Source organism: Notothenia rossii, assembly GCF_949606895.1.
Source record: "Notothenia rossii genome assembly, chromosome: 7".
Taxonomy (NCBI): domain Eukaryota; kingdom Metazoa; phylum Chordata; class Actinopteri; order Perciformes; family Nototheniidae; genus Notothenia; species Notothenia rossii.
Genome location: NC_136905.1, coordinates 41,449,483 through 41,476,767, shown reverse-complemented (window position 1 = coordinate 41,476,767; position 27,285 = coordinate 41,449,483). Strand labels below are relative to the sequence as shown.

The following is a 27,285-nucleotide window of genomic DNA, read 5'->3' as shown; positions in this document are numbered from 1 at the left end:
CCTTCCAAAATTCTCCCACACCACGCCGCTCCTCCGCTCCCTTCACTGGCTTCCAGTAACTGCTAGAATCCACTTCAAGACACTGGTACTTGCGTACCATGCTGCGAATGGATCTGGCCCTTCCTACATCCAGGACATGGTTAAACCGTACACCCCAGCACGTGCACTCCGCTCTGCATCAGCCAAACAGCTCGCTGCACCCGCACTGCGAGGGGGACCCAAGTTCCCATCAGCAAAAACTCGTTGGTTTGCTATCCTGGCTCCAAAATGGTGGAATGAGCTCCCCATTGAAATCAGGACAGCAGAAAGCTTACACATCTTCCGGCGCAGACTGAAAACTCATCTCTTTAGACTCCACTTCGAGCGATTGAATTACTAACAAAGCACTTATATACTAATAAAGGGCTGGCTTATCTAAAGCCAGTTGAGTAGCACTTGAAATGTTTGGCTCTATGAAACCTGATGTACTTATATGATTCTGTTTTCTTCAAGGTTGTATCTTCCTGGTCGAATGCACTTATTGTAAGTCGCTTTGGATAAAAGCGTCAGCTAAATGCAATGTAATGTAATGTCATGTATATATATTTGATATTTGGGAAAAGAGACCACTTGTACTGTACTGATAACACTGAGTAAAGATGTTGAAATCAAAAAAGTCATATCAGTGGAGAGGAAAGCAAAGCGCCGAATAAAAGGGGACCAACAACATGACACAGCATGGAAAGTGATGTTGCTCTGTATCGGCTGCATGTGGAACGGTTTGCCGTCTGTAAACTATAGAAACATAATATGTCAGTGTTTAGAATACAGCTTGTTGTTCTACACGGGTTTAACAATAGTATAGTTCAATGAAATTATGTTTTAGGCATTTCTCTTCAGAATGATCTTTATTTCATTTAAGGTTTCTGATATCAATGATTAAAGGAAAATACATATACTAAGCATTTTAATGAATTCTACTTCTTAAAAATGTGTTTAAAAGCCAACCAATCATGCTATTAATCATCATTTCCTGTGTTCAGTCGTGGGAGCCATCTTGTTATAAGATATTAGATATTTTACTTGAGTAAAAGTAGAAATACTTAATTACAAGTGAAAGTCCTGATTTCAAAAGTGAAGATAGAAAAGTATTGCCAGCTAAATGTACTTAAAGTATAAAAAGAAAAAGCACCCATTATGCACCATGGCTGTTTTGAAAGTAATTTATTAGTATTATTAATATTCTAATTGCTTACAAATTAGGATATATAGTATATATATTGGTAGTAGCGGACTGCATTATATCATATATGTAAAAAGTAGTTATTATTAAAAGTAGTGGAGTAAAAAGTACAATACATGTTCCAAAATGTAGAGCAGAAGAAGTATAAAGTAACATTACATGGACATATTCAAGTAAAGCACAAGTATGAGAAAATAGGACTTACAGTAAGTACAGCTCTTGAGTAAATGTACTTAGTAACTTCTCCCCACTGCTGGTCATACATTATAAAGATGTCTGAAAACAGGCTCTGAAGCCCTGCTCTTAGATTATTGACAGGACACCAGTGAAGCTCCACAGACCAATCAGAGGCCTGCAGCCCGACACACGGGGTGTTTCTCAATGTCGAGTACGCTTGCTTGGTAGCACATGTCTTCCGAGTCACCTGCTTCAGAAGCGAGGTAAGAATCCTTCCTGGCATTCGGAAAACAAAGAGTAGAACAGGCGAGCAAGTGTGCAGGTGTGCGTCATATGAGAGGCCCCGCCTTACATTTTCCGCCACAGATTTGGGGAAATTGGTACGTGCGCAAAGCATTGTGGGGATTGTAAGACCACGGAGTCTACACATGTGCAGCCTCAACATTTCTCCAAACGAAATACGCCGGGCTCGGTAGAATTTCAAGTAGGCTGGACATTGGAACAGTCCTTTGGCGGCACTCGATGGCGTAGTATGCTTGAAATAGTGGCTCTGGAGCAGGTTTACTCGAGATTGAGAAACACCCCAAGTCTGAAACCATTGCAGTGTGTAGTGTGTGTTGTTGGGATAGGATGTAGTTCAAGATAAGTCATCACAACCAATAAAACAACATCTAACACAGAATCCTTCTTAAGCACGTCTTCAGGGGAAGTGAAATGCTTCGTCTCTGCAGCATGTTCCTTTCCAAACAAACTTCATTAAGCAAACTTTAATCAAAATGTGCATCTAGCGCTGTCAACAAGAGCTTTCTCTTTCTTTGCGGTAAACAAATTCATTATCTATACCGCCTCAACCTTCAACAACGTCAAATATCCTAAATCAAAATGAAAAGTAGATGTTTGATGTAGTGTTATTTTAGAAATATACTTCATCAATATTGTGCTAGTTTGATTTGTATCGCAAGTATTCAACCTCTCTTTGCAAAACATATGTTGATTAATGCTGTTAGCTCACATGTTATGTCCTTCTTTTAAAGCTGGAAAAAGTTTTGACAAAACACACAAATACAAAAAACTACATATATTCCCAAGCATATGGGAAAGTAACATTTGGTAGTAGTAAAATAGTAAAAAAACAGCAGTACCCACAGTCTGCACATATGTCTACATAATACAGAGAGTATACGTTTTTGTAGAAACAACGAAGAGAATGGTTAACAAAGTCACTTACAGTTAAAGTCCGAAACCTCTAAGCAAAATGGAAATACATGAATTAAGGCGGACTGCAACCTTTTGTCTGTTATTGATTCAATATGTGGGGCTGAAAGTGTCTGATAGTCAGGCAGCACTGAAGTATTTCTGAGAGGAGTGCAGGGAAACGCTGCTCAACAACAGACACTCCTGGGTGCTTTTTAGCTTAGAAGCCATGATAAGAGCTGTTTGAATTCTCAGATGATGTCCAATACTTCCTTTATTATCTCCTTTAGCTCAGGATACACTGGACCATCCTTTATGAAAGGAAAGGAGAAAAGGCTGTCCCACAATACCTTGCATTTAACCCTCTTGTGGCGTTTGGGTCAAATCCGAAAAATTCAATGCTTTCATCAATCATACATTTAATGTGTTCGACATTTGATTGTCTCAAGGTCTTGATCATATACCACCATGTTCATTTTGGAAAACATTTTCAGTGTCTGTTCTTTGTATATTCACTGAAGTTATTCGTGTAAACCAGCAGTCTGAGTTTAAAAGGATGTTAAATACATTTGGTGATAATTAATGTTTTTCGTGTTAATGTACGAGCAGTTAAAACAGACCAATGAAATCTGACTGGGAACACCACGGTGAGGGGGAGAAACGAAGGGAAGGGTTCAAGTGACGCACCGTTCATGAAAGCAACCGAAAGTGATCATGTACGTTTCAGTGCTTATTAAGCATTTTCCATCTTATGCCATTACTCACTAAGTCCTTATCTGTTTTCAACTTTCACAAATATGTTATACCAAAAGGCAAACTAAACATTTAAAAACAATTACAAAAAAATTATCAACTCAGTGAAGATGTCAATCCATGGAAAATGTTCGTTTTTCAACAGCAGACGTACTGTCGCATCGGAACTACGTCGCCCAGTGTTGCCCAATCAGATTCTCTTAGACCTGCAGCTGTCTTTTCCTGATGATTTCTCCTTCACAACTTTCCTAAACCCCATGATGTTTTTCACTTATTTGAAGGAAAAAGAGGCTAGGAACAGACGAAAGGACCTGATGGTCTGAATTGGACTGCAGCTAGTTTAAGTCAGGGGGTGGTCTATTCTCAAAACCCTAAGCCATAGAAAAGGCCCTGTGTCTAATATCACGTACCACCACAGGCTTTTCTTCAGGTACAATAATTGATCCTGTCTTATTGTATCTCAGTACGCCTCACGTCTCCTTCACCTCGCCCTGCTCTCACACCTCACCTCCCACCCAGACGTGTCCGGGGATAACTACCTCTTCCCCAGACAGATGTGACAGTAATGAAATGAATAGAGCTTTAACAGAGGATAAAGGGCCGCTCTTTATTGACAGCTCGGCCTCATTTATCTCCAGACATGCCACACCCCCCCTCCTCCTTCTCACCCCCCACCTGCTCTGTCCTCCTCCACCAACCTGCCGAGAGGGAGTGTGATCTCCCAACATGCAGTGCTCTATTGGAGCTTCCTGTTAATGTCAAGCCTCCCTCCATTACCAACGCCAAGAAACTTCCCACACATTCTTACCTCGAACCCCGTAAAACACACCCATACACACAGACACAGACACACAGCCACAGCCACAGCCACACAGCCACAGCCACACACACACACACACACACACACACACACACACACACACACACACACACACACACACACACACACACACACACACACACACACACACACACACACACACACACACACACACACACTTAGATGGCGTTTCAGATCCAAACAGATGCTGGGGCAGCTATTAGCTCACTTTAATGTACTCTGCAGCAGGGGAGAATAGGAGATGGCAGAGCAAAAAGAGATTTGAGCCAGAGCTGACGGTGGCAGTCTGCTGAAAGAAATCTGACCCTGAGATTAAACTTGATGTCTCCTGTCAATTATTGAAAGCAAGTCTTTGGATCTTTGCTGTTTGCTGTATTATGGCTTCAAACTCACAAAAAACATTGGATATTCCAGGCTTTTCACAATAGAGCACATAATGGAGCAAGGCTGTTATTAAGCATGGCATAAATGAATTATGTTTTCCAGTACAACATATTATTTTATATTTTAACCCTTCATTTTTGTTGATTATAGTCCAAGGTGAATATGCAACCTGAAATGATCTTTTATAAGAACTTGCCCAAATGATAAATACTGGTGGTGTCAATCAATTTGAAGATTTTATCATGTTAAACACCGTAGCTTATTTACATATTCCAGCAGTTAAATTCTAACAGGTTCAGAAGAAAACGCTGGCAGCAGACAGAATACGAGGAAAAATAACTTAATTTCATCGAAGACAGAAAAACTAAGTCCGAGCAGACCCCGGGATGATACACTGAAACACTGACTTTAATTAAGTGTATTAGATCAACAAATGTCATATAACTCTATTAGGTTAGTAGAAAGCTCAAATATTAAGTTGAACCTAATATTTTTCATTTAAACTTATATTTTTGCTTTTTGTTATGTGAAATCTGTTGATATGATACATTTAAGTAAAGTCAACGTTTCAGTTTTTTCGGTGTACGGTTAGACAACGTTGTATTAGCATTGTTATAGCTAAAGCCTCCCTGTTTCTTATTGGTTGATCTAGCTGAATGACGAGTTTCCATGGTGATGTTCCCTGTACTACATTGACCGACACTTGACCTTTTTCTCGTAAACTATAAGTATAATGAAAAAGGAGGTTAATTGTCCTATCGTAGCTTCGTACCCCATTAACTTCAGAGAATGAGAAGAATAGTTTACCTGAACCTACAATAGGTGGCCTTTAACATTGACTCTCTTGATTCCACAGTTTGAACATTAATTATCCAGTCCTTTGCTATATAAGCACAGCGGAGCCCTCTACTGGACTCTATGGGTACTCCCCTGTATCCTATTATGCACGCATTCCTTCACTGAGACTTCCCTAGACGTAGCCGCCCCCTGGGCGGACCTACCTGAATGCGAGCGCATCCATTGCATAAGAGGTGGCCTCGCCCCCTCACTGCTATCCCTTTACTTTCTCTTCAGCTGAGTAGCATAGGGCAGCAGTGCTCCATGAGTAGAGGGCTCCGCTGTGCTTATACAACACGGGTTACCATACGTAACCCTACGTTATATCTCTCACAGCTCGATGTATATCTGCTCTGTTACCCCGCGGAGGTGTGCCAAAATGTAGAGGACTTCTTCCCCCTGTCTTAATGCAGGGGAAAAGGAAACCTCCAGCCCCTATGGGCCCATGTGCGCGTGACGTCCCCCGGGGCCGGGGGCCCGGGAAACGGAAGCACATTACGTCCAGGGAGGGGTCAGATGCCCACTGACCCACAGCCCCCCTCTCCCTCCTCACCAGTCCTGCGTTGCCCCAGCAAGCACAGACAATGAAAAGGTGCCAGACATGTCCAAGAGATAAAACTTAATGAAGGGACCTGGTGTTGACCAAGATGCCGCCCTGCATATGTCCTCCACGCTTACGCCATTAAATAAGGCTGTTGATACAGCCATGGCTCGTGTAGAGTGTGCACGGACCCCCGTGGGGGAGGCTTTCCCCGTCTGTCCGTAATGCATTCGCAAAGCCAGCCTGCCAGGTGTTTCTTGGACAAAGCTTTTCCAGTTACTCCACCGCCAAAACACACAAACAGCTGTTCCGTGTGTCTAAGGACAGCCGTGCGCTCTACCAATGGCGGCCGGTGGAAAATATCTTTGGTGGGGCTATGGAAATGGTGACAAAACCATACTAGGGCATTTAAAATCAGGAGACTAAATACGAACATTGTGTGTGTGTGTGTGTGTGTGTGTGTGTGTGTGTGTGTGTGTATGTGTGTGTGTGTGTGTGTGTGTGTGTGTGTGTATGTGCGTGTGTGTGTGTGTGTCATATTTGCCAACCCTTCGCGGGAAACTCCCGCATTTCTCCGGATTTCTGCCAAAATCAGATTTACTCACGGCTGTTTCCACGCTGACTTTAATACAGCTACACCATTGTTTGGTTTACATGGTAGCGTGTCTCTTTAGCAGCGCGCGCGACTCAAAGTCTGAGAGGGTGAGGAAGATGAAAACTGGACAAGAATCGACAACTCGACCCTCTGATCACTCCTTTCCTGTAAAATACAGGTCCAGCCCACACATATGCTCCATGGTGCCACAGGCATTGCTCTTACAACTACAATAAGCATGCAAATGTTAATCTACAGCTCCGGCGATCCACTAGCACCGGAGTCTACACCTGCAGACGCAGCCATCCCCTACTGTAGCGTCACCTTGGATACGAGTCTAAACAACTCACAGACACACAGTCCAGGGCGCTGAAAGGGCGCCCTTTGAGCATCGTAAAACAATTTTAAACGAGATTTTATTGTAGATTATACATTTTACTGATACCAACTATATAATATTTACCTTGTTCTTTAAAAATAAAAATAAAAATAAAAAAACATTTTTGGAAATATATTTTTTTATTTATTTTTAATTTTTAATGACAATCAAACATGTGGGAAGAGGGGGGGCGGCGCCCCTAGCGCCCCTATGGGCCGGCCGCCACTGCGCTCTACATAACATGCCAGCGCACGCACCAGGCAGAGCCCTCAACCTGAACGTACTCCTTAGGCTCTTGGGCACAAAGGAGGGGTTCGGTCTGAGTGTCGCCCCACTTTGGTCACCCCGGATGCTTAAACAACTTGGGTGCACCGATAAAGCGGTTAACTCAGACACTCTTTTGGCGTTTGACGTTAAGGCAAGTAGCAATGCTGTGTTCCATGACAGTGCTTTCAGGGAAGAGAGCTCCAGAGGCTCAAATGGTCCTGTGACCAGCGCCTCGAGCACCAGCCGCAGGTCCCACTGCGGGGCAGAGGCACGCACCATTGGGCGCAGCCTGCTGACCCCCCGCAAAAACCGCAACATTAAATCCCTTATGGCAGGACGAGATGGCTGCTGCATACACCTTCACTGTGGAATGAGCAAGCCCTCTGTCCACCAACAACTGTAAGTAGGCCTACGACAAAATAGATCCCAATTTACAGAGGCGCGGGAAGTTATTTTGAGTGGGGGTGCTGAGGTGCTGGACTCCAGTGAACACTATTACGGGCACTATAGAGCACGCACAAAATCACTCCCCACACACAAACACACTGTGCACCCGCGACTGTTACAATGAAGGCTCGATAATCAGCTCACAGCATATAGGCAGGGGTAAAGTGCTATTTTCTATGAGTGGGGAGCGGACCTCACCTCCTCTAGGGACATTATGTTTTCAACAGTGAAAAACATAAAGCGGAGTCTTTTTTACTGAGGTCTTTGAACGCAGCATGGCGCACTCCCTCGGGAGCCATGATGTTTTCACCCGAACAGTAAAAAACATCAAGTGGAGTCTTCACACTAGGCATTAATTGTTTCCTAACCCTGTTACGACTGCCATAATGTCCCTGTGACACAGAGACACTCAAACTGGAATACAATTTATCCCTTTTATTGGCCAAAGATTATGTCTCAATAAAAGGATCATAAGGGAGTGCCCTCGCGTCCTGGCCGGAGAATTCCCCTCTCCCTGCCGAGACGCTTCCTCCCGCCGCCAGTCAACTTCTGGAGGACGGAGCTCCCCACCCGGTACCCCTCCGCTGCGGTGGCACCGGAGTGCGGACCGGAGGAGGAGCCCGACGGATTCTGTCAGCCTGTCCCTGCGGGGTTCGGTACCGACCCAGCACCTTGGGACGGACCGCGGAGGCAGAGGGCGCTTTCGGGACTCTCACCCGACACCTCTCTCTCCGCCTTACCACCGCCGGACGCAATCCCCCTTGCGGGGGGGCCTGAGGGTGAGCCAGCGGCAACATGCGGCTGAGCTGAGCCTTTTCCACCTCCAGGCGGTTGAAGCGCTGAGTGACCGAGGCTATTGATCCAAAGAGCCCTCCCGTCTCAATGGCGGCCCCAAGGAGATCATCTCGGCCCTTTTTAGCCAGGGCGGTCTACCTAACCACACGTGACACCACGCCACGGTGGTCAGGCCTGCACGCTCCGCCGCCATAGCCATTACCGCCGAGAAGTCCTGACGAGCCGACCTCTGCTGATAGCCTTCCTGGCGATCAGCAGAAATCCCGGACGACGAGGTGTCATCATCGTCGTCCCCCTCTCCGATGCCCGGACCCGTCCGGGCTGCTGGGATGCCAAAGAAGAAGGGCACTCCCTGCACGAGGTCCTCCATCTCCACCACGTCGAGCTCTGGGTCCTCCACCGGTGAGACGTAGCACCCCTCGAACACCGCCACCATTTGCAGGCGGCTGGATCGGGTCAATAGCCGGCAGGTGCTGCAGACTGCTGATGGAGGCAGGTTAGCCGCCGTGTGGTCAGACCCCAGGCACTCGGTACACCGATTATGGGGATCATCAGTTCCGATAGAATCCGGACACAAAGATCAAGGGCGCTCCTCAGGTGAGTCCATATTAATTTTGTTGTCCAATGAAAACTCTTTCTTGCTCTTTCTGTCCGTCTCTCTTCACTCAGTTACTCGAAAGCTGCTTAGCTGAAGAGAAAGGGATAGCAGTGAGGGTGTGAGGCCGCCTCTTATGCGATGGATGCGCGTGCATTCAGGTAGCCGGGCCGGCTACGTCTAGGGAAGTCTCAGTGAAGGAATGCGTGCATGAATAGGATACAGGGGAGTACCCATAGAGTCCAGTAGAGGGCAGAGCCTGTGAGAGATATAACATTATATTGCATCCAACATATCCTACTACAACACCACTATCTCACACTGTGTAACTTCAAGAATGAAAGTGGCTAGTCCCCAAGAGACATATAAGTAAAGCACGTTGTTCTTCCAATGAATGGTCATAAACTCCAGCAGCAACAGGTGTTTTAAGTGAAGAAGCTCTAACACAGTTCACTGTCTAACCAGCACAATGTTAGCATTTACTGATGGAGCCAGACAGTTTTCCGAGGAGTTGCTGGAGACCAAACAGAGCTTAAAGGACAGTGAACATCATTAGTCACTTCTTTCAGCAAGAGACGGGAAACACAAGTCCCAAATTAATGAAAGAGTTTGTCAATGTGTGCTCAGGCAACTGTTTGGTTAGGTCAGGGGTCCGCAACCCGTGGCTCTCGAGCCGCATGCGGCTCTTTAAGCCCTCTGCTCTGGCTCCCTTGAGTTTAGACATAAATAAGAAGGAAATTAAATAAAGATATTTGTTGTTTGTAAATTTGTATTTAAATGTTGTTGCACGGTTGAACATTTTTCGTATCTTGTATTTTCAAATGATACTGTGACACATAAATAAAAAACAAAACGGTTTTAATTAGGTCAACTAAAATATGCGTCACATCCTGCTGCGGTCCCGCACCAGCGCCTTTTCTTGCAGGCGAATAACCTGACTCCCGGCTCGATGAGCGAACTATGGATAAATCAAAGAAAAGTATCGGAGGAACACAGAGGGTTTAATTTTGCATGGTTAGAGTTATATGCTTTCACAGCAAACGATGCTGGCTTACCGGTATGTTTGATATGTACTGTAGAGAGAAGTTGTCAAAGGTGCTGCAGCCTTTAGGTAACGAGGAAAAAGAGGTACAGCTATATGTTTTATTTATTTCAAAGTGGATCAATTTTAATTGTATTTTTTTCCTTCAAATGTACAGAGGACTACCCAAGTGCTGTGTTGATTTATTTTAAAGTAGGCCTGTGTATTTGTTTGTATTCTCCTTATAAGAGTTCTTTGTTTATTATTAGAAGTTAACAGTTTTATAATGTAATAAATAATAAGTGCAAAAAATACTGTAGTTTTTGTCTATGATATAACAATAAATACAACTTTATAAGCTATCAAATATGTTTTGTGGCACCAGACAAAACAAATTGTTGGAAAAGGGGGCAAAACGGCTCTTTTGGTCAAAAAGGTTGCAGACCCCTGGGTTAGGTGTGACTCTTTACAATATTTTAGGTGATTCTATGCAAGATGTTGTAGTTTCATCTGGTCCCACTGCCCACAAGTTTTGGTTGCCCTCAATTAATTTTTCATCAACCTATTACTCCCTTTGAATGCAACCTTAAAATGTATTCAGTGTGGTGGCTTCCCTTAGTGATGGTCCCGTTTGCTACCAAATGATTGTGTTAATAATGTATTATTAATTTTTAGCTGTATGATATAAAACATTTGTTTACACTTTCAGGAGTGTATACATGGAGCTGCAGTGCATATAGCGGGCTGTCTGGGCACATTCGTATTCGGAGAGAGGAAGTTCTTCACCGGGTGGACATTTTAGTATTTTGTAGCTGTGTAATTATTCATTCCTTTCAGCCTGTGGCTGGAACAGCAAGCAATTAAAAGAACAAAGGTGTTGCATTAGCCAGCAGCCTAGAAGCATGAATCCATGTAAACATGCCCAACAGGCTGAGTCTGCGAGCGAGTCCCAACAATGGGCCAATCACAGAGCAGCAACAGTCCCTCAGACAGAAATGTAAAGAGAGAGACACAGACAAAGGGAGCACTGATGAGAAAATGATAGAGTCACACAGAGCATCATTTCTCACATCAGCAGCGCAGGGATTACAGGCTGATTAGCAGAGTAACACAGGGACACACTCCTCACTCTGCCATGTTCACGACGAGGCGAGAAGCCACGGGGTGGCCACACGGATTCCCTCTTCTCTGAAATACAAAGTGTGTCAAATTGCTCCTCTGCGTCATCAAATTCGTTCACAGACAAAATGATTTGGCAGAGACATGAATTACAGCAGTTTGGGGTGGAGGGCATTTATCATGCAGGATATTCGCTCCATGCAGAAGAAGCTGCTTGGGGGAGCCAATAGGAAGAGGGAAGAGAGGTCGAGATGAACTATTCAGAAATCACAAATCCACAAAGAACACAAGTCTTCTTTGAACAACGCCTTTTGGTGATTGTGATAAGAGATAGAGAACCAAATTAAATTACTGTTAACTTTGTAAATGTATACCTGTTTGCACAACAGCTTGCAAAATGGTAATGTATTTTTGATCCAATGCCAATGTGTCATAGTATATTTCTATATATTCCTTTAGCTCTGTGAGACTGTATATTGTAGGGTAATCAACGAATTATATATTTTATTGATATTGTGTATTAATGAAATACTCCAGTGATATATGTCCTTTATATGGTACATTTGTATACTGGCTGCTAATGTTTATTCTCTATCTATCTATCTATCTATCTATCTATCTATCTATCTATCTATCTTATACAGTCAATGTTAACCAGTTAAAACACTGCAGTGTTACTGTACCAGCTAGATAAATAAAAGATCTACCCTTGAGAGAGGGTGATTCCTTTTCATTCTGGTCATATTTAAAGGAAATGTATGTTTTTTTTCATTTAGCAGATGAAGAGTCCAGAGGCTTTAAAAGATGTAACATTTTGCAGCAAATGGCTCTAATTCCTGGTTAGTAATTTGATTCATGTATGTTTCTCAGATCTTGAAGGGCTTGGTTTTTGAAGGGTACAACCTATTTGATCTAAGATAGTGCTTGAGCTCATGGGCATGGACATCAGAATCAGGACAAATTAAACTTAGTGCAAGTTCAACCAGGAAGACTGTCTTTACTCATTAATTCACATATTCCCAGTTAACTACTCTCTCTCCTCTCAATCAGTGATCGGGGGCGTCACTCCCCAGCTAAACCAATCACTTTGCTCTATTCCCACAAGCCTATAATAGTGCATTGCTAAACCTTTAAATCTGCTCTCTCCCCTTCCTCACAGTTGTCATTTCAGGTGACTCAACGCTGCCCTCCTCCACCCCTTCCACCAAATCCAGGGTCAAGCTCAAAGCACTCCTCTTCAGACCGACCTCCATCAATCCCTTCATGCCTCCACCACCACCAGTGTCTAGGGTTTCATCGGTTCGGTTTTCCCCCTCCTGAATGATATTCAAGCACAACGGGGTCTAATCGCCAAACACCATTACACGCATTTGTGTATTACCGGCAATACATATATATCGTTATATCAAAAGAAAAGTTGTCTCTCCTGATTGAAATGTGATGCAGCTGCTGTGTCACTTTGCACCTCCTGTTTAATGATCTGGAAGGAGACCGTGACGAATAAGAAGAGGATCAGGAAATCATTCATCCCATTGGGGGTGAAGGTGCCCTATATTCTTCTTCACTCACTTGTAATTATAAAATGCTGATATTGTGCCTCTTTAAAGCAAACTTTAAAGCCAACGTTTGTACATAAATGTCCTACTTATACATAATACTACGCTCATTATGATTAGGCCAGTTAAATACAGTATGTGGATGAGAGCTACATTGTTCAATCCGTTTTGGAGTCATTCAGCAGTTCTACATAAGCTACAGTATATTAATATTCCCATGTTTGTTTGTTTTTTGGTTTAATGTTTTGTAAAGTTTTGTAAAAAGTTCATTGGTTTCAAATGGCTTGCACATTGGCCCCTGGAAAGAGGGATTCATGGAAAGGAGACTGATACTATACAGTCAAAACTGGAACAATGCATGCAGTTTTAAAATAGTAGAAATATAGTTTAAATAAACAGCACATAGATAATAAAAAAATATGTTGTGGGTTTTAAAAGTGTATACAATTCTTCTTAAAGGTTGACGGAAGAGTTTAACCTGTTTAGCACTGAGCCTGTTTTTCAGGTCTCAGGCTCGAAAATGACATTTCCAGAACAAATGACCATTAACTACACTTCTAAAAGGGGAGAATGAATGATCTTTTTTCTCAAAGTAATGATAAACCTGTGAGTTGGATGTAGAAAAGTCAGAATCAATATAGATGTTTTTTATTTTAAAGAAAATTCAGATTGAACATAGTAAAAAACTGTAAATTATAGTGTCCGTCCAAAGATTCTTTTTTACTTATAGTAAAAACTACCCCTGGATGATGGTAAAGTAGATTAAAAGCTTTAGGAATCCAAAGTAAAACATATAATAAGTACCCTGTATCAAGATTGATGCAAAACAAGTGACATTTTACATTTTTAGAGAGTTTTAGCAAAAGAAACTCCACCTCTGAGGTGATTTGGGTGGAAATGGAAGTTTTTACCGTTTCTCTGGAACCCATTGGTCGATTTTGGGGATTGACATCTCTTTTTGACCGTTAGAGCCAATAGAATCAAAGGGGGGTTTCCACACACAGTACACACACACCTTACCATTGAGAAGTGAAAGCAGTTTTGCTTGAGAGCGAACCTATCTCTCGCTTTGACATCTGGAAACGGGAAAGCAGGTTTATTGCTTATGGATTATCAGAAATAATTTCAAAGTGACACAGACACATTGGATTAACCTATGGATTAACTTCAGCAGCGTTTTTATCCTTTTAATGCCATTGAAGACCACTTTTGACCAGACTACGACACAGGCGAGCCATTTTGCCGTTTTTAGCTACCTAGTAAACACTATATTCTCATGTCAAACCCAAGTTAGGGCAGCAGAAAACCACATTTGGAGTAGGGCTGCACGATATTGGGAAAAAATGTAATTGCGATTTTTCTGACAAATATTGCGATCGCGATTCGATTTGCGATATTTGTTTTTAAGCGACCCAACGGAAGTTTATTGTAAAATGCGGCCATATCTCCGGCTAGGAAGGTCGCATCAACATGCTCCCGTCTCTAGCACCCCCACAGCCCGAGCTACGAGTGAAAGAACTAAACTTACATGAAAGTTCCGTTGGGTTGCTTTAAAGCAGTGGTTCTCAAACTTTTTCTGTCAGGCCCCCCCTTTGGAGAAAAAAAAAAGTCGGTGTATGTTGCTGTTTATTGTGCATCCACTGAAAAACTGTCCAGCATCAGTAGCATGGCTTACGTGGTCACTTGTATAGGTTGAGGTTGTTCGAGGCTGTTGCTTGGCGTGGCGAGAATATTGCTCCACTTTCTCCGGTCCCCGAGATTGGGCTTCCAGTAGCTCTGGAGAGAGCTTTCGCACCTGTGGCCACTAACGGTCATAATTTATCTGCTTTGTTTCAAGACCCGCATCAGAAAGCTTTTGAATGGTGGTACTTTTCCAGTTGGTCTATCTGCTCTTCACGGAGCTCTGCATGTCGTAGTTTAGGTGCTTTTTTTTCTGGAGATAGGCACTGCTCAATCCACTCCTCCATACTATAGTAAGACCCCCCCGGAGGTCGAAGTTAATCTTAAATGTTTCCATTTTATGCTTTGTAAGTTTGTTTCGTAACGGAAGAAATTTAAATATATTTATAAAAACTGACAAGTCAAATCAAGCAATCTGATTGGTCGATAGCGTTTTTGCGGACCTCTTTGATTACAGATTTGAAAACATCGTTGCTTGCTTTAAAAGTAGCACAATTCATTATGTTAAACCTTCAAAAGTATCTAGATATCCCTGCCCTAATGCCAAAGGAACTGCACACTGAATATGTTTTGCCGTTTGATGTCTATGTCTGGACCGCTGCGTCAAAAAGGAGGGCTTCTGCCCCGTTACTTCTCCGCTGCTTTCTTGTTCCAGTATGAAAAGCTGCATTTGCTTTTCAGCCCAACTGTATACTGTTTTTCTCAGACGCGGAGGGATACAGACTTGTTGTGAAAAGTAACTTACAATTCTACCCGTGGTATACGCTCAGTATATCACGGCTAAGAACCAATCAGATTGCTTGATTTGACTTGTCCGTTTTATAATGTGTATTATAAAGAGAACCGCTGTGACGCGTCGTAAAACCCGGAAGTAAACTTCTTCCGGTTCCTTCATGAAAAACCAATGCAAATTCTCCATAGGATTTTGGAAAATAGCTCGAAATAAGGTCTGTGGTTGACACACATTTAAGAGAGGGATCACGTTTTGTTCAGCCGGATAATCTCCACATGTCAACCCTACTTTTATAATTTTTGAATCATAAATCTAGTCGCCAAAAGCGAAATGCTAACGTTATGCTATAAACGAACTACAAGCCAGTGCAGCAGCAGGGTCGCACGACTTCAACGTCACGCCAACTTAAGATCGTTTCAACTGACTTGCACTGAAACTGCACTTTGAACACTTTAAATATATTAACATTTTAAAGTGTATACCCCGGTTATCTAGACCCTTTTTGTTTTGTTTTATGTATACATGTCACACTGTGGGAAACAATATTTCTGGATGTATTACACATATAGAATTTTTGACAATAAAGCTGAATTTGACTTTCGCGTGCTTGCATATTTTAACAAAGCTTTTCATTTTAGCCACACTGAATTTAACTAGAAGTCATGGCTGTGTCAATTACCAGTCTGATATCATTTTACAAAGATGACAAGAAGAGTGTAGATAGAGGAGAGAACCACTACAAGTCAGGACACGTAACAGTGCAGCCAATATGAAGGTGTGCTTACCGGTGTTGTCAGGGCTAGCATGAGGGACAAGGTTTATAGTGTCGGTGAGTAGTGATAGCAAGAGTACCGTTAACCTAGAGTTAATTTATTCACATTAATTCCCATCAACAAATCAATTGTATGTGTCACATGACATTTTTATTAGGCAAGGCAAGTTTATTTATATAGCACTTTTCAACACAAGGCAATTCAAGGTGCTTTACAAAAAATGAAAGACATTAAAAAAATGGCATTTAAAATCAGTCATTAAAAAGAAAAGCTAATAAAATAAACATTAAAAGAAAAAATACATGGATAAAAGTTACAGTGCAGTCTAAGATATGAATAGTTCAATTAAAAGCAGCGACAAAAAGAAAAGTCTTCAGCCTGGATTTAAAAGTAGTAAGAGTTGCAGCGGACCTGCAGGTTTCTGGGAGTTTGCTCCAGATATTTGGAGCATAATAACTGAACGCTGCTTTACCATGTTTAGTTCTGACTCTGGGGACAGAAAGCTGACCAGTCCCTGAAGACCTGAGAGATCTGGATGGTTCATAATTTAGCAGGAGGTCAGAAATGCATTTTGCTCCTAAACCATTCAGTGCTTTATAAACAGCAGCAGTATTTTGACATCTATTCTTTGACACACAGGAAGCCAGTGTAAAGACTTCAGAACTGGAGCGATGTGATCCACTTTCTTAGTGTTAGTGAGGACTCGAGCAGCGGTGTTCTGAATCAGCTGCAGCTTTCTAATAGATGTTTTAGTGAGACCTGTGAAGACACCATTGCAGTAGTCCAGTCTACTGAAGATAAAAGCATGGACACGTTTTTCCAAATCCTGCTGTGACATTAGTCTTTTAATCCTAGATATTTTCTTTAGGTGATAGTAAGCTGATTTAGTAACTGTTTTAATGTGACTGTTGAAACCAATAACTCATTTAACCCGCTGACAAGAGAGCCCACCTCCGAAGATCGTGACTGGCTGAGGGACAGACTCGGGGGCAGGTTTTCAGGAATTTCTTGGCTTCTCTCCCCCGAGCCAGAAGAGGAACACTACAGCTTGGAAACACTTACTGTTCCTGAAATTATCAAATATGTTGGGCATTAGGGACCTGAGGCAATTGTGGCAAGCATGGCATTGTCTGAAGAGCAACAGAGGGCAATTCAGGTGGCTACCACTGGTCAGCGAACCAACCCAAACTGGCATTTGTTCAGGAAAGGAAGGTTGACTGCCAGCAACTTTGGAGCTGTCCTGAGGTCAAAGCGTGTGACTGCTTCCTTTATTGCCAGGGTGCTAGGGCAACAACAGGCCCTTGATGGTGTTTTGTCTGTACAGTGGGGGACTATGAATGAATGTGAGGGCGTCAGGGCATTCACCACTGCAACCCAGATGCAGGTCCATGAGTCAGATTTGTGGCTCTCCCTATCAGGATTGTTGGGGGCATCTCCAGATGGTCTGGTAGGGTCTTCCGCTTTGCTGGAGGTAAAGTGTCCCTACGGAGCCAGGGAAATGACAATTAGTGAAGCATTGCAAATCAAGGGCTTCTGTGTCAGTAAGGAAGGAGAAACATTCAGCCTGCGTGAGGAACATCCTTACTGGCACCAAGTGCAAGGTCAGCTTCACCTCACTGCAAGGAAGAAGAAATAAAAAAATTGTGAATTGTTTTTAATTTACATTTACTCGCCTTTGCAATGTTGTGGTTGTTAGAGTGTTAGGTTTCCTGTCAGCTCGTCTGTTGGGAAGATATACAATATTAGTTTCATGGAAGTCACACCGTCACATATACTGTAAGAGCATTAAGACATACAGTACATAGGCTAAAACAAAACATCTAAAGATATAACCTTGCACTTTGATAAGTCTCGTGAACATTTTCACTATTTTGACATTTTTATAGATCAAAATTGAACTAAAGAAATAAATGGTAGATTATTCCATATTGAAAATAGGTATCAGCTGCTACACTAATTATAATAGTTATATTTCTTAATTAATTAAGATAAGATATTACTGTATTGATCCCAATTTGGGAAATGTTTGTGTTGCAGCAGCATAACAAGAAAAACAAAATATAAGTTATTATATATACAAAAGTATGTGAGGGATTGAATATTAAATTGAATATAAATGTAAAATGTACATGTGATTTTACGTCCAAGAGAAGCTATGGAGCAGAGAGTTCTCTGCCAGCCAGAGGGGATTTGTTATTAGTTCAATATGTCAAACTGATTTCCCTGACTACAATCTTTAGTTACATGGTGAAACGTTATGCTGCTTGTACTAATTAGACTTATCATATAAGCCACACAGGTTTTAATAGGATGTATTCATTATCTTTACTTATGTTGCGGTCTTTTCAGCAGCGCCATCTCTAAAACGGCGATACAGTCACTACCCATCCTTTACATTTCACCGTGACATGGACAAAAATGTAACGTCAGCTTACCTCATGGCACGAATCCAGACTCTCCTTTGGAAAACAGTGGCCGGGAAACGATAGAACAAACCATTGCGTAGCTAACTAGTAGCGCTAGCTTTAGCTAACGTTAGCTAACGAAACGAACTGCCGAGTAAAATTGGAAAACACTGGTAATTAATGATTCTATAATTTGTAAAACTACGGTGTTAAAAACGACAATTTCAAAAATACAGATTCTAATGGTCAGATATAGATATACAGATACTAAAGATAGGCAGGTACTTGCTTTCAAGCAGAACACAGGGGGAAACAAACTTAGCGGGAGTGTTTACGTGTTCGGCGTAATGACGTACAACGGCCTCGACAATTTCTGTAGTCCTATTCTGCCATTCGGTAACAACCATCGTTTTTCAGACACCTAAACTCTTCAAAAATCCCCAGTGGGGTCACTGCTGATGTATTTAATGTCGTAGAACAAAACGCGATGTATCTCTTAAATTTGTGTCAACCATAGACCTTATTTCGAGCTATTTTCCAAAACCCTATGGAAAAAATGCATTGCTTTTTGAGGAAGGAACCGGAAGTGCTAAAAATGCTAATTTACTTTTTACTTTTTACGACGCGTTACTGCGGTTCTCTATAAACCATATTGGTACAATGAGCGACATCTAGTGGCGGATTTTGGAACATTGATTTGATTTTTCTCATGGCAGTTAGACTCTAGAGACAAACCAGGGGACTATATTTGTATTTTTTTATCTGTGTCTGTCCATTTGGTGTAGTATTTTATCCAATATTACATTTGGTTTATATATTAGTCACTTTCTTATGAGATGCCAGGTTTTAGGCCTTGATTTGAACATTCAATCCTGGAAATAATTGTTCTTTAATCCTGACATGACTAGAGTAGGGATGCCAGTGATTATTCGATTATTCGAATATTCGTTACAGTCTCCATAATTGAATATTATTTTTAAAAATCGATGTTATTTATATATATTTTAATTATTATTATTTATTTATTTTCTGGCTTAGTTTCAACCAAAAATATAGACTAATGCTAATAATAGTAATAGTATTAATAATTGTAAATGGCCATTGTTCACACCACCAGTTTGTTTTACTGTAAACTTGGAGGAAGCCTGCGTGCAGAGCAGACTGCTGCTGCAGCACGCTACACACCGACCCCGCCGATGATTTTTTAACAGCCCCCTCAGTCATTTCATCTTGGAGCCGGGCCTGGGTCAAGTGCTATTTTTATAGGTGGTGTGTGGACCTCACATAGGGGGGTCCGGGGGCAAGCTCGTCCGGGAAGATTTATTTTTAAATATTGAAGTTAAAAGCATCAATCTGGTGCACTTTGAGAGCAACATTAAGAGATCTATGGATACATCTCACAACACCCATTTGAAACAGAACTGTAAACAGATTTACTTTTTCTATATGGATATTTTACAAATCACCCTTTTAAACGTTATTCTTGTTTTACTGTCATATAGTATTTCATACCTGTTTTTCATTTATTCTCTTATTTTTTTATAACTATAATGATCATATAAACGTGTGCCTCGGAAATAATTGTTTACATTAATGGTGACCAAAACGTTTGAGACCCACCGAGATAACACTGAGAGAGTCCTTTAGCTCACTGAGTCTCTCAGTCTGACAGGAGAGGACTCTCCTTTACTTTGTTGTTGAAAAAACTCCTTATATCCGTTAGCGTAGCTCGCTGCGCTCTCTCTCTCTCTTGCTCACGCACACAAAATGGCTCGTTTCACACACACACACAGAGCCGAGCTGTAATGAAAGACAGAGACCCAGACGTAATAGTAATCATATTATTTTCGAATAAATAATTTTTCAATTTCTGATATTTTTACTAACCATTTTTCCTCCTGGTCTCTGGTGACTGTCACACAAGAAAAAAAATGTAAATGTAAAAAAAATCACAGGCTTTGCAATTTGATAATCGCATCATTTAAAATCGCGATTTCGATTTAAAATCGATTAATCGTGCAGCCCTAATTTGGAGTGTTCAGTATGCACATATGAAAGTTTAAAAGAAGCTCCTGAGATATGAGGAGATGGCAACAGTAGTGTTAAATGTGGAGAAACACATGTAAGTGTTTAATATTTTAAAATAGATTTGATATGGATTATTCCATTAGGGTTTGTCAGGAGGGTATGAATATATTACATCAATGTCAGACTATTCTTAGTGTAGTGTAAATCCTGACAGCTGTTTCCATTCCCCCCAGAACCTGCCATTTATTGTCTTTTTAAAATACATGAATGGGCCTTTGAAGTGCCCTGAGCATCAAGCTGAGGCTGTTTCTGTACACATGCACCCTGATGGCTGCAACAACAAAACCTCCGACGTCTTGCAAGGCTCGGAAATGAAACAGATTATCATCTATCTGTGCTGATGAATGTGTTTACAGTGCTAAATGTCAAAGCCTTTCTAATAAGCACAGGGAAGACAAAACACCCACACACACACACACACACACACACACACACACACACACACACACACACACACACACACACACACACACACACACACACACACACACACACACACACTCTAAGAAATGAAATATGGATGTTGTTTGCATTAATTGCTTTTTTTATATTGAAACTACTAAGTAAATGCACTTTTTACAATTAAATCAAGAGACTTTAATTGCATTTATGTAAAAGTTCAACATTTTGGGATTACATTACCATGTTGTGTTGTATTTAAATGGTAAAGTTATTTAAAACGCACTGATTGTCCCAAAGTGCTTGCCGTACTTTCTCAGCACATGCGCTGTAAGACCGGGGACATGCGTCATTTTGATCCTGTGACTTTGAGATGTGGATGACAAGCCGCGTATTTTATTCCCTTTCCTGTGCCATCCTGCGATTTTATGGTAAGTTTCTTAAATATTAACATATATTAAACACAAACGGTCCCTGAAACACAAAAGTTGATGTGTATTTTTGATTTCCCTGCTACCAACTGTATACTTTGATGATAGATTTGAAAAGCGGTGCAGCCTAGCTAACAGCTAGCTTAACGGTATCTTTTTAATGATGTTCCCTTGCACTTAAAAGTGTTAGAATATGTCACAAAAGAGGTGAAATTTCAAGCTTTGTCTGTAGAAGTCTCAATCTTTATGTATTTAATGATTTTAGCTTGATGTGGTTATAATTAGTAATGTCAGCTTAACTTTTACCTCTGATCAAGTGGAAACGTTTTTTCCCTCCTTTTAAACATTTTTGTTTTAAATGTGCTTGATTTAAAGATTTGAGAGCCTGGTTGCAAATGCCAAAAAGTTCATAGTCGGTTAAGGTCTTCTAAGTCTGTTAAAAATAACTTCATCAAGTGTAACGCCCTGAGGGAGTTTTTTTTGTTAAATTGTAAAGCTTATTTGGAAGAAAAGTTTTTCCCATCTGCACTGTACCGTTGCGTCAGCCGGAGACGTGCTTGGTCGTTATGTTAATTATGTCGGTGAGGAATATCAAAGTGTGAATTATTTAAAGCATGTAAAGGAACGCACTCAACAAGCACATCTTCACTTAAGACAGCTCTTAAATAGACACAGAATTCACCCGACATAATCAGAGAGAGAGAGAGCAAGATTAAATCGTGGTAGTGGCAGGTACTTCCGCCGCAGATGCCACTATTTGCTGAGACTACTGCGGCTGCTGAAGGGGTGTTACTCTGGGTGCCGAGCCAAGCGAATGTTTGTGGCAGTTGCAACATTTTTATTTTTAATGAAAGTATACAGGATTAATTATTTTTGGCATGAAGTTCATTGTGTGACTAATTCTCCAACTTTGAATTTCAGATTTCCAAGTTGTTGGGGAGTAGCCAAATGTATCGATGAAAGCCGGTGGCTCAAAAGTACAGTAAGTATCCTTCACGTCTCCAAATAAGTTGAAGGCTAAATGAGTAGGATTTGTCAGTTAAAACAAACAATGTTCTAAGTTGGCTTCAGCTCGAAGCAAATGCCGTGTTTAAGATCAGTGGTGGAATGTAACCAACTACATTTACATGACTGCACAAAGTACCACAGAAATATACTTGAGTATTTCCATTTTCTGCTACTCTGTACTTCTACTCAATTATATTTCAGTGGGAAATATTGTACTTTTACTACACTACATTTATTTGACACTTGTAGTTACCTTTTTAGATAATGTTTATATTCACATACATTTACTACTAATTTACTCAGTTCTTTCCAAAATGTGCTCTATATTAACAAATCACAACATTAACACATCTTGTATATATGTAGATTTTTTATTATAAGAACATTGATTTTTATTCTATAATGATGCAAGCCTTTTACAAAAGGCATTCTGCAGAAAGTACTTTTTCTTTTGATACTTGATTATATTTGGCTAATAACACTTTGATGCTTTACCTTAAGTATTATTTTGAACTTGGGACTATAGCAAGTAATGGAGTATTTATACTCTTACTTTAGTACAGGATCTGAGTACTTTTTCCACCACTGCTTAAGATCCAGTAATGGGTTGCTATATCCTGCACCTCACACCCTGAATTATGTTAATGTGTGCAATAACAGTTGTTATTTACAGTACATTTTGATCATTAACAAATTTATCTTTTTCTGTAGGTTTTGAATCTGGAGATGCAAACAGTGTACTGAGACTCAATCTACAAGGTACCAATTACTGAAGCACTATACATTAAAAATCCTTCAGGACAAGCCCTTCATCACTGAGTTCGGAGAGCGATGGCCAGCTCTGTGTTCAGAGAGCGAGGTGATTTTTTAAATATTTTAATAGATGCACATGTATAAGAAAATAACCTCAGCTGAACTTCTTTGTTTGTTTACACCAGTAGATGAACTCCTGTCCTTTCTGCTATGACACTTGATGGATATTATTATAGATGCAACAGCTTTAAACAAAACATTTTTAAACTGTATCACAATGTGTTGCAGGTAAACGCAGAATTCACCCTCATCACCACCGTTCCGCTGCTGCCTACCTTCATGTATCAACTGGATCGCCATTCGTCTCAGTTGATGAAGGTTTTCAAAAAGAAGGGAGGAACAGCAGGATGCAATTTGGGCCTGATCATGGCAGCCATGGACAAGGTATGTAGTTGTATTAAATTGTGTAGTTTTGGCACTGCAACACCATATCCTCTTTATCTCTCTCTCTTGTTGTCCCTCTCATATAAATATATTTTAACCTCTCTGACCCCCTTCCTTTGACTTGCCAAAAATCAGCACACAAGCATAATCAGTATTCTTGTGTGAAGATTTTGAAAATGTGTTTGTCCCTCAGGATCCCACAGTTGGAACACGATGGGACTGTGTCCTTAAAGCGCTCTGCGTCTACATGAATGAAAGTTCAGAGAGCTTCATAAAGGAATATTTGGTAAGTTGAAACATAGCCAACACAGATATATATATAAACTTTAAAGTAGAGACACTACATACTGATATACACCTGAACATCAGCAGGAGAGGACTCTTTAAAGTAGAGACACTGCATACTGATATACACCTGAACATCAGCAGGAGAGGACTCTTTAAAGTAGAGACACTACATACTGATATACACCTGAACATCAGCAGGAGAGGACTCTTTAAAGTAGAGACACTACATACTGATACACCTGAACATCAGCAGGAGAGGACTCTTTAAAGTAGAGACACTACATACTGATATACACCTGAACATCAGCAGGAGAGGACTCTTTAAAGTAGAGACACTACATACTGATATACACCTGAACATCAGCAGGAGAGGACTCTTTAAAGTAGAGACACTACATACTGATACACCTGAACATCAGCAGGAGAGGACTCTTTAAAGTAGAGACACTACATACTGATATACACCTGAACATCAGCAGGAGAGGACTCTTTAAAGTAGAGACACTACATACTGATATACACCTGAACATCAGCAGGAGAGGACTCTTTAAAGTAGAGACACTACATACTGATATACACCTGAACATTTGCATCATATGTCCTCTTTAAATTAAAAGCAAAAATAACTACTTCAATAATTGAATTTGTTTTTTATTCAAAGTATTTGCTGCTACTTTGGTTATATTGTTCATGTACATTCACAACTACATGTATTTATTTACAATGGAAAATAATAAAAGGATTTGCTCATTTGTTTCATATTATAAAATGATGTGTGTCAGAGCTAGTTCTCATACTGATAATCATGAATACTATGTTCTAATCCCACTTTAGGAGGTTGAACTTCCAACAACACAAATGGAGCCAATGGTATTGGAACTCTATCTCGTGAAACACGAAGGAGCAGAGCCCGGGGAACCACTTGTGGATGTTGGTGTCATCATCGAGGGTGTTGGAGTGCTGCGAGAGCTGAAATACTTGGCAAATGGATGGGCAGTACTGCTTGGACTGATTTAAAGCCTCAATCTGAGCTACCCCAAGGAGCTGAAACATACACTTGAATTCAATCAAAAAGTATTGATGGGGTTGGATGGCAACAGACTGTGTCAACCAAGGTGGAGGTTCTGAAAAACAGATTACAAGAGTAATCCCAAGGACAAAATACTGTGACAGAGATAACGTCCAGTTAATCTCCATCTCAGTACACACACACACACACACACACACACACACACACACACACACACACACACACACACACACACACACACACACACACACACACACACACACACACACTTCTGCTTTTGAAAGTTCAAGGCATATGTTCATGTATAACAGAGGCTAAGATTTACTGTAACACATTATGTGCTTGATCAATATTATGTGATGCGTTTCATCTAAGTGTTTGGAAAGACATTAAAAACACCATACTTTGTAGTATAGGTTTTTTTTATAAAATATTCATATAATAAGTCATTGTTGTAGCTTTTCAGCCCACGTGTTAACTTCTTGAGTTACTCGTGTTTCTCGTCACTGTCAAATTCAGCAGCTGTGGGGTTTTTCGCAAAGACCTTTACAATTCTAATATGTGCACCTACCACCATTGGGCTGTCGGAGTTAAGTGTTTTTTTGTTGTTGAATTGTTGTCGCAATTCAGATGGTTGTTTGCAAAATGCAATGTTATAAGTGTACACTACTGCACTTTGTCTAAAATGAACATTTTAAATAAAGTGAGGGGGATACAAATTACTGAGTTGTAGTCATTTGAATTACTTATATTGATAGAGCAATTTGGATTAAAGTATATTGAGTGCAAATAACACAATCCTACAACATAAATGGAACTAATTTGTGTTAAGTAATTACAACCTAACTGTGTTAGGTAAATCAGTGCACACTTTAAGTAAATACAACATAATTGGGTTAAGTAAAAACAACAATTTAAGTAAATTCAACATAACTGTGTTAAGCAAATACAACATAACTGTACGATGTAGAATTTAATTAAGATGCTTAGGTAAGATTTACTTAAATGCAAGAAGTAAATATTAGTTTACTAGTCTGAATCCTATTTACTTAGCCTTGTTACGTGCAACCGGTTGACATAACTGGATTAAGTAAATCTAACATTTCATTTCTTTGAGTGCACACACACACACACACACACACACACACACACACACAAACTTGCTCACCATTAAACAGATTTAAAGTTTCATTACACATCCAACAGAGCTCAATAAGAGGGTGAAAGTGGGGAAGTTTTAATTGATGAGGAATCACTTAGTAATCAACAGCCATGGATTGTAGAAAAATAAATGATTTTTAAGAGGCCTATTATTCTTTTTTGAGTGTTCCCTCTCCTGCAGTGTGTTCTATATGTGTGTGTGCATGTCAAAAGGTCTGCAAAGGTTAAAATCCCTGTGTTCCCTCCAGAGGGATTTTCTCCCCCCCTGCCTGAAAAGCCTCCATTGGACTCCTTTCTGTACTTCAGTGACATACTGACAACTCTATGTAACACTATTGGCTAGCACTCCAACACATTGTATGTGATAACACACACTTCAAGTCAGATCATCACCCTTAGCTATTTTAATTACCTCTTAAACTATCTAAACTAGTTATAAATATGTTTATTTTTACTGTCGGCCGGGTCACTCATTACTGGATTAGCTGCTGCATGAGACAGACACTGACGCTGTCAGAAGAGAGGAAGGAGGCTTTTTTGTTTTAAAGCTCAATAAATAACAAAGAAGACCTTTGACTTTTATAATTTTGTCCGGAAGATTTCAACTTTAACACACGTTGACTGGCGAAAAACTCTGCCCGGTTCCCTAGGCCCCAACCGCGGAGAATAAACAGAAGGGCAACCATGACAACCGTGCTTCTTCGCTACTTTTGTGGAGGAAGTTACAGCGCCACGTATAGGCTCGGCATATGTACTGCAGCTTTTCCAGCGGTTGGAGCTTGTCATCATAGATATATGGCGAAGTCACGCCCATATACTTCCGGTCCATGGGACCTTGGCCGTTTCTCAATCGCGAGGATGCTTGCTTGGTAGCACATGTCTTCCGAGTCACTTGCTTCAGAAGCTAGGCAAGAATCCTTCTTGGCATTCGGAAAAACGAAGAGTGGAACAGGCTAGCAAGTGTGCAGGTGGGCGTCATATGAGAGGCCCCGCCTTACATTTTCCGCCACAGATTTGGGGAAATTGGTCCGTGCGCAAAGCATTGTGGGGATTTTAAGGACGCGAAGTCTACCCATATGCAGCCTCAAAATTACCCCCAAACCAAGGATGCGGCCTCGGTGGAATTCCATCTCTTTGACAAAAAATGTAAATTAATAACTCAAATAAAACTCCAAACATCTTTAATTGTATTTCTTTTTTGTAAAGCTCTTTTAGTTTTACACCTGATGTTTATAAGCTTCTTAGTTTTTGCAACAGTCTGGAAATAGACACAACTTTATAATAAAATGCACACATTTACCTTTTTCTAGACTAAACACAGGTACGATCCTAAGTTAAAACATAATGAGGTTATCATGAGGTTATTAAC

The 27,285-nt window shown here is 40.8% G+C and overlaps 2 protein-coding genes across 4 annotated transcripts in view; one reads left to right on the top strand and one right to left on the bottom strand.

The window, feature by feature from the left end:
- Positions 1-27,285, bottom strand: part of adgrb1a (adhesion G protein-coupled receptor B1a) — a 247,092-nt gene that overhangs the window by 163,145 nt on the left and 56,662 nt on the right. The window lies entirely within an intron of this gene.
- Positions 20,918-26,585, top strand: LOC307046868 (uncharacterized protein). 3 transcript variants are annotated; one of them, XM_079693524.1, is made up of 6 exons: positions 20,918-21,232; positions 22,154-22,214; positions 22,952-23,099; positions 23,282-23,437; positions 23,631-23,723; positions 24,560-26,585. In XM_079693524.1, exons 4-6 carry the CDS (start codon positions 23,333-23,335, stop codon positions 24,740-24,742), a joined length of 381 nt encoding a protein of 126 aa, XP_079549650.1. In that variant the 5' UTR covers positions 20,918-21,232; positions 22,154-22,214; positions 22,952-23,099; positions 23,282-23,332; the 3' UTR covers positions 24,743-26,585. The 3 variants fall into 3 exon arrangements, with proteins under 3 accessions (XP_079549650.1, XP_079549651.1, XP_079549652.1); XM_079693526.1 differs by having other exon boundaries at positions 21,198-21,232; positions 22,163-22,214; XM_079693525.1 differs by having other exon boundaries at positions 20,918-22,214.

What these genes read in the sequence shown, in the direction of transcription:
- LOC307046868 (XM_079693524.1), top strand. Translation starts at nt 23,333, where the DNA reads ATGTATCAACTGGATCGCCATTCGTCTCAGTTGATGAAGGTTTTCAAA. An exon ending in TCATGGCAGCCATGGACAAG is followed by an intron (nt 23,438 to 23,630) that starts GTATGTAGTTGT and finishes TTTGTCCCTCAG; the next exon opens with GATCCCACAGTTGGAACACG. An exon ending in GCTTCATAAAGGAATATTTG is followed by an intron (nt 23,724 to 24,559) that starts GTAAGTTGAAAC and finishes ATCCCACTTTAG; the next exon opens with GAGGTTGAACTTCCAACAAC.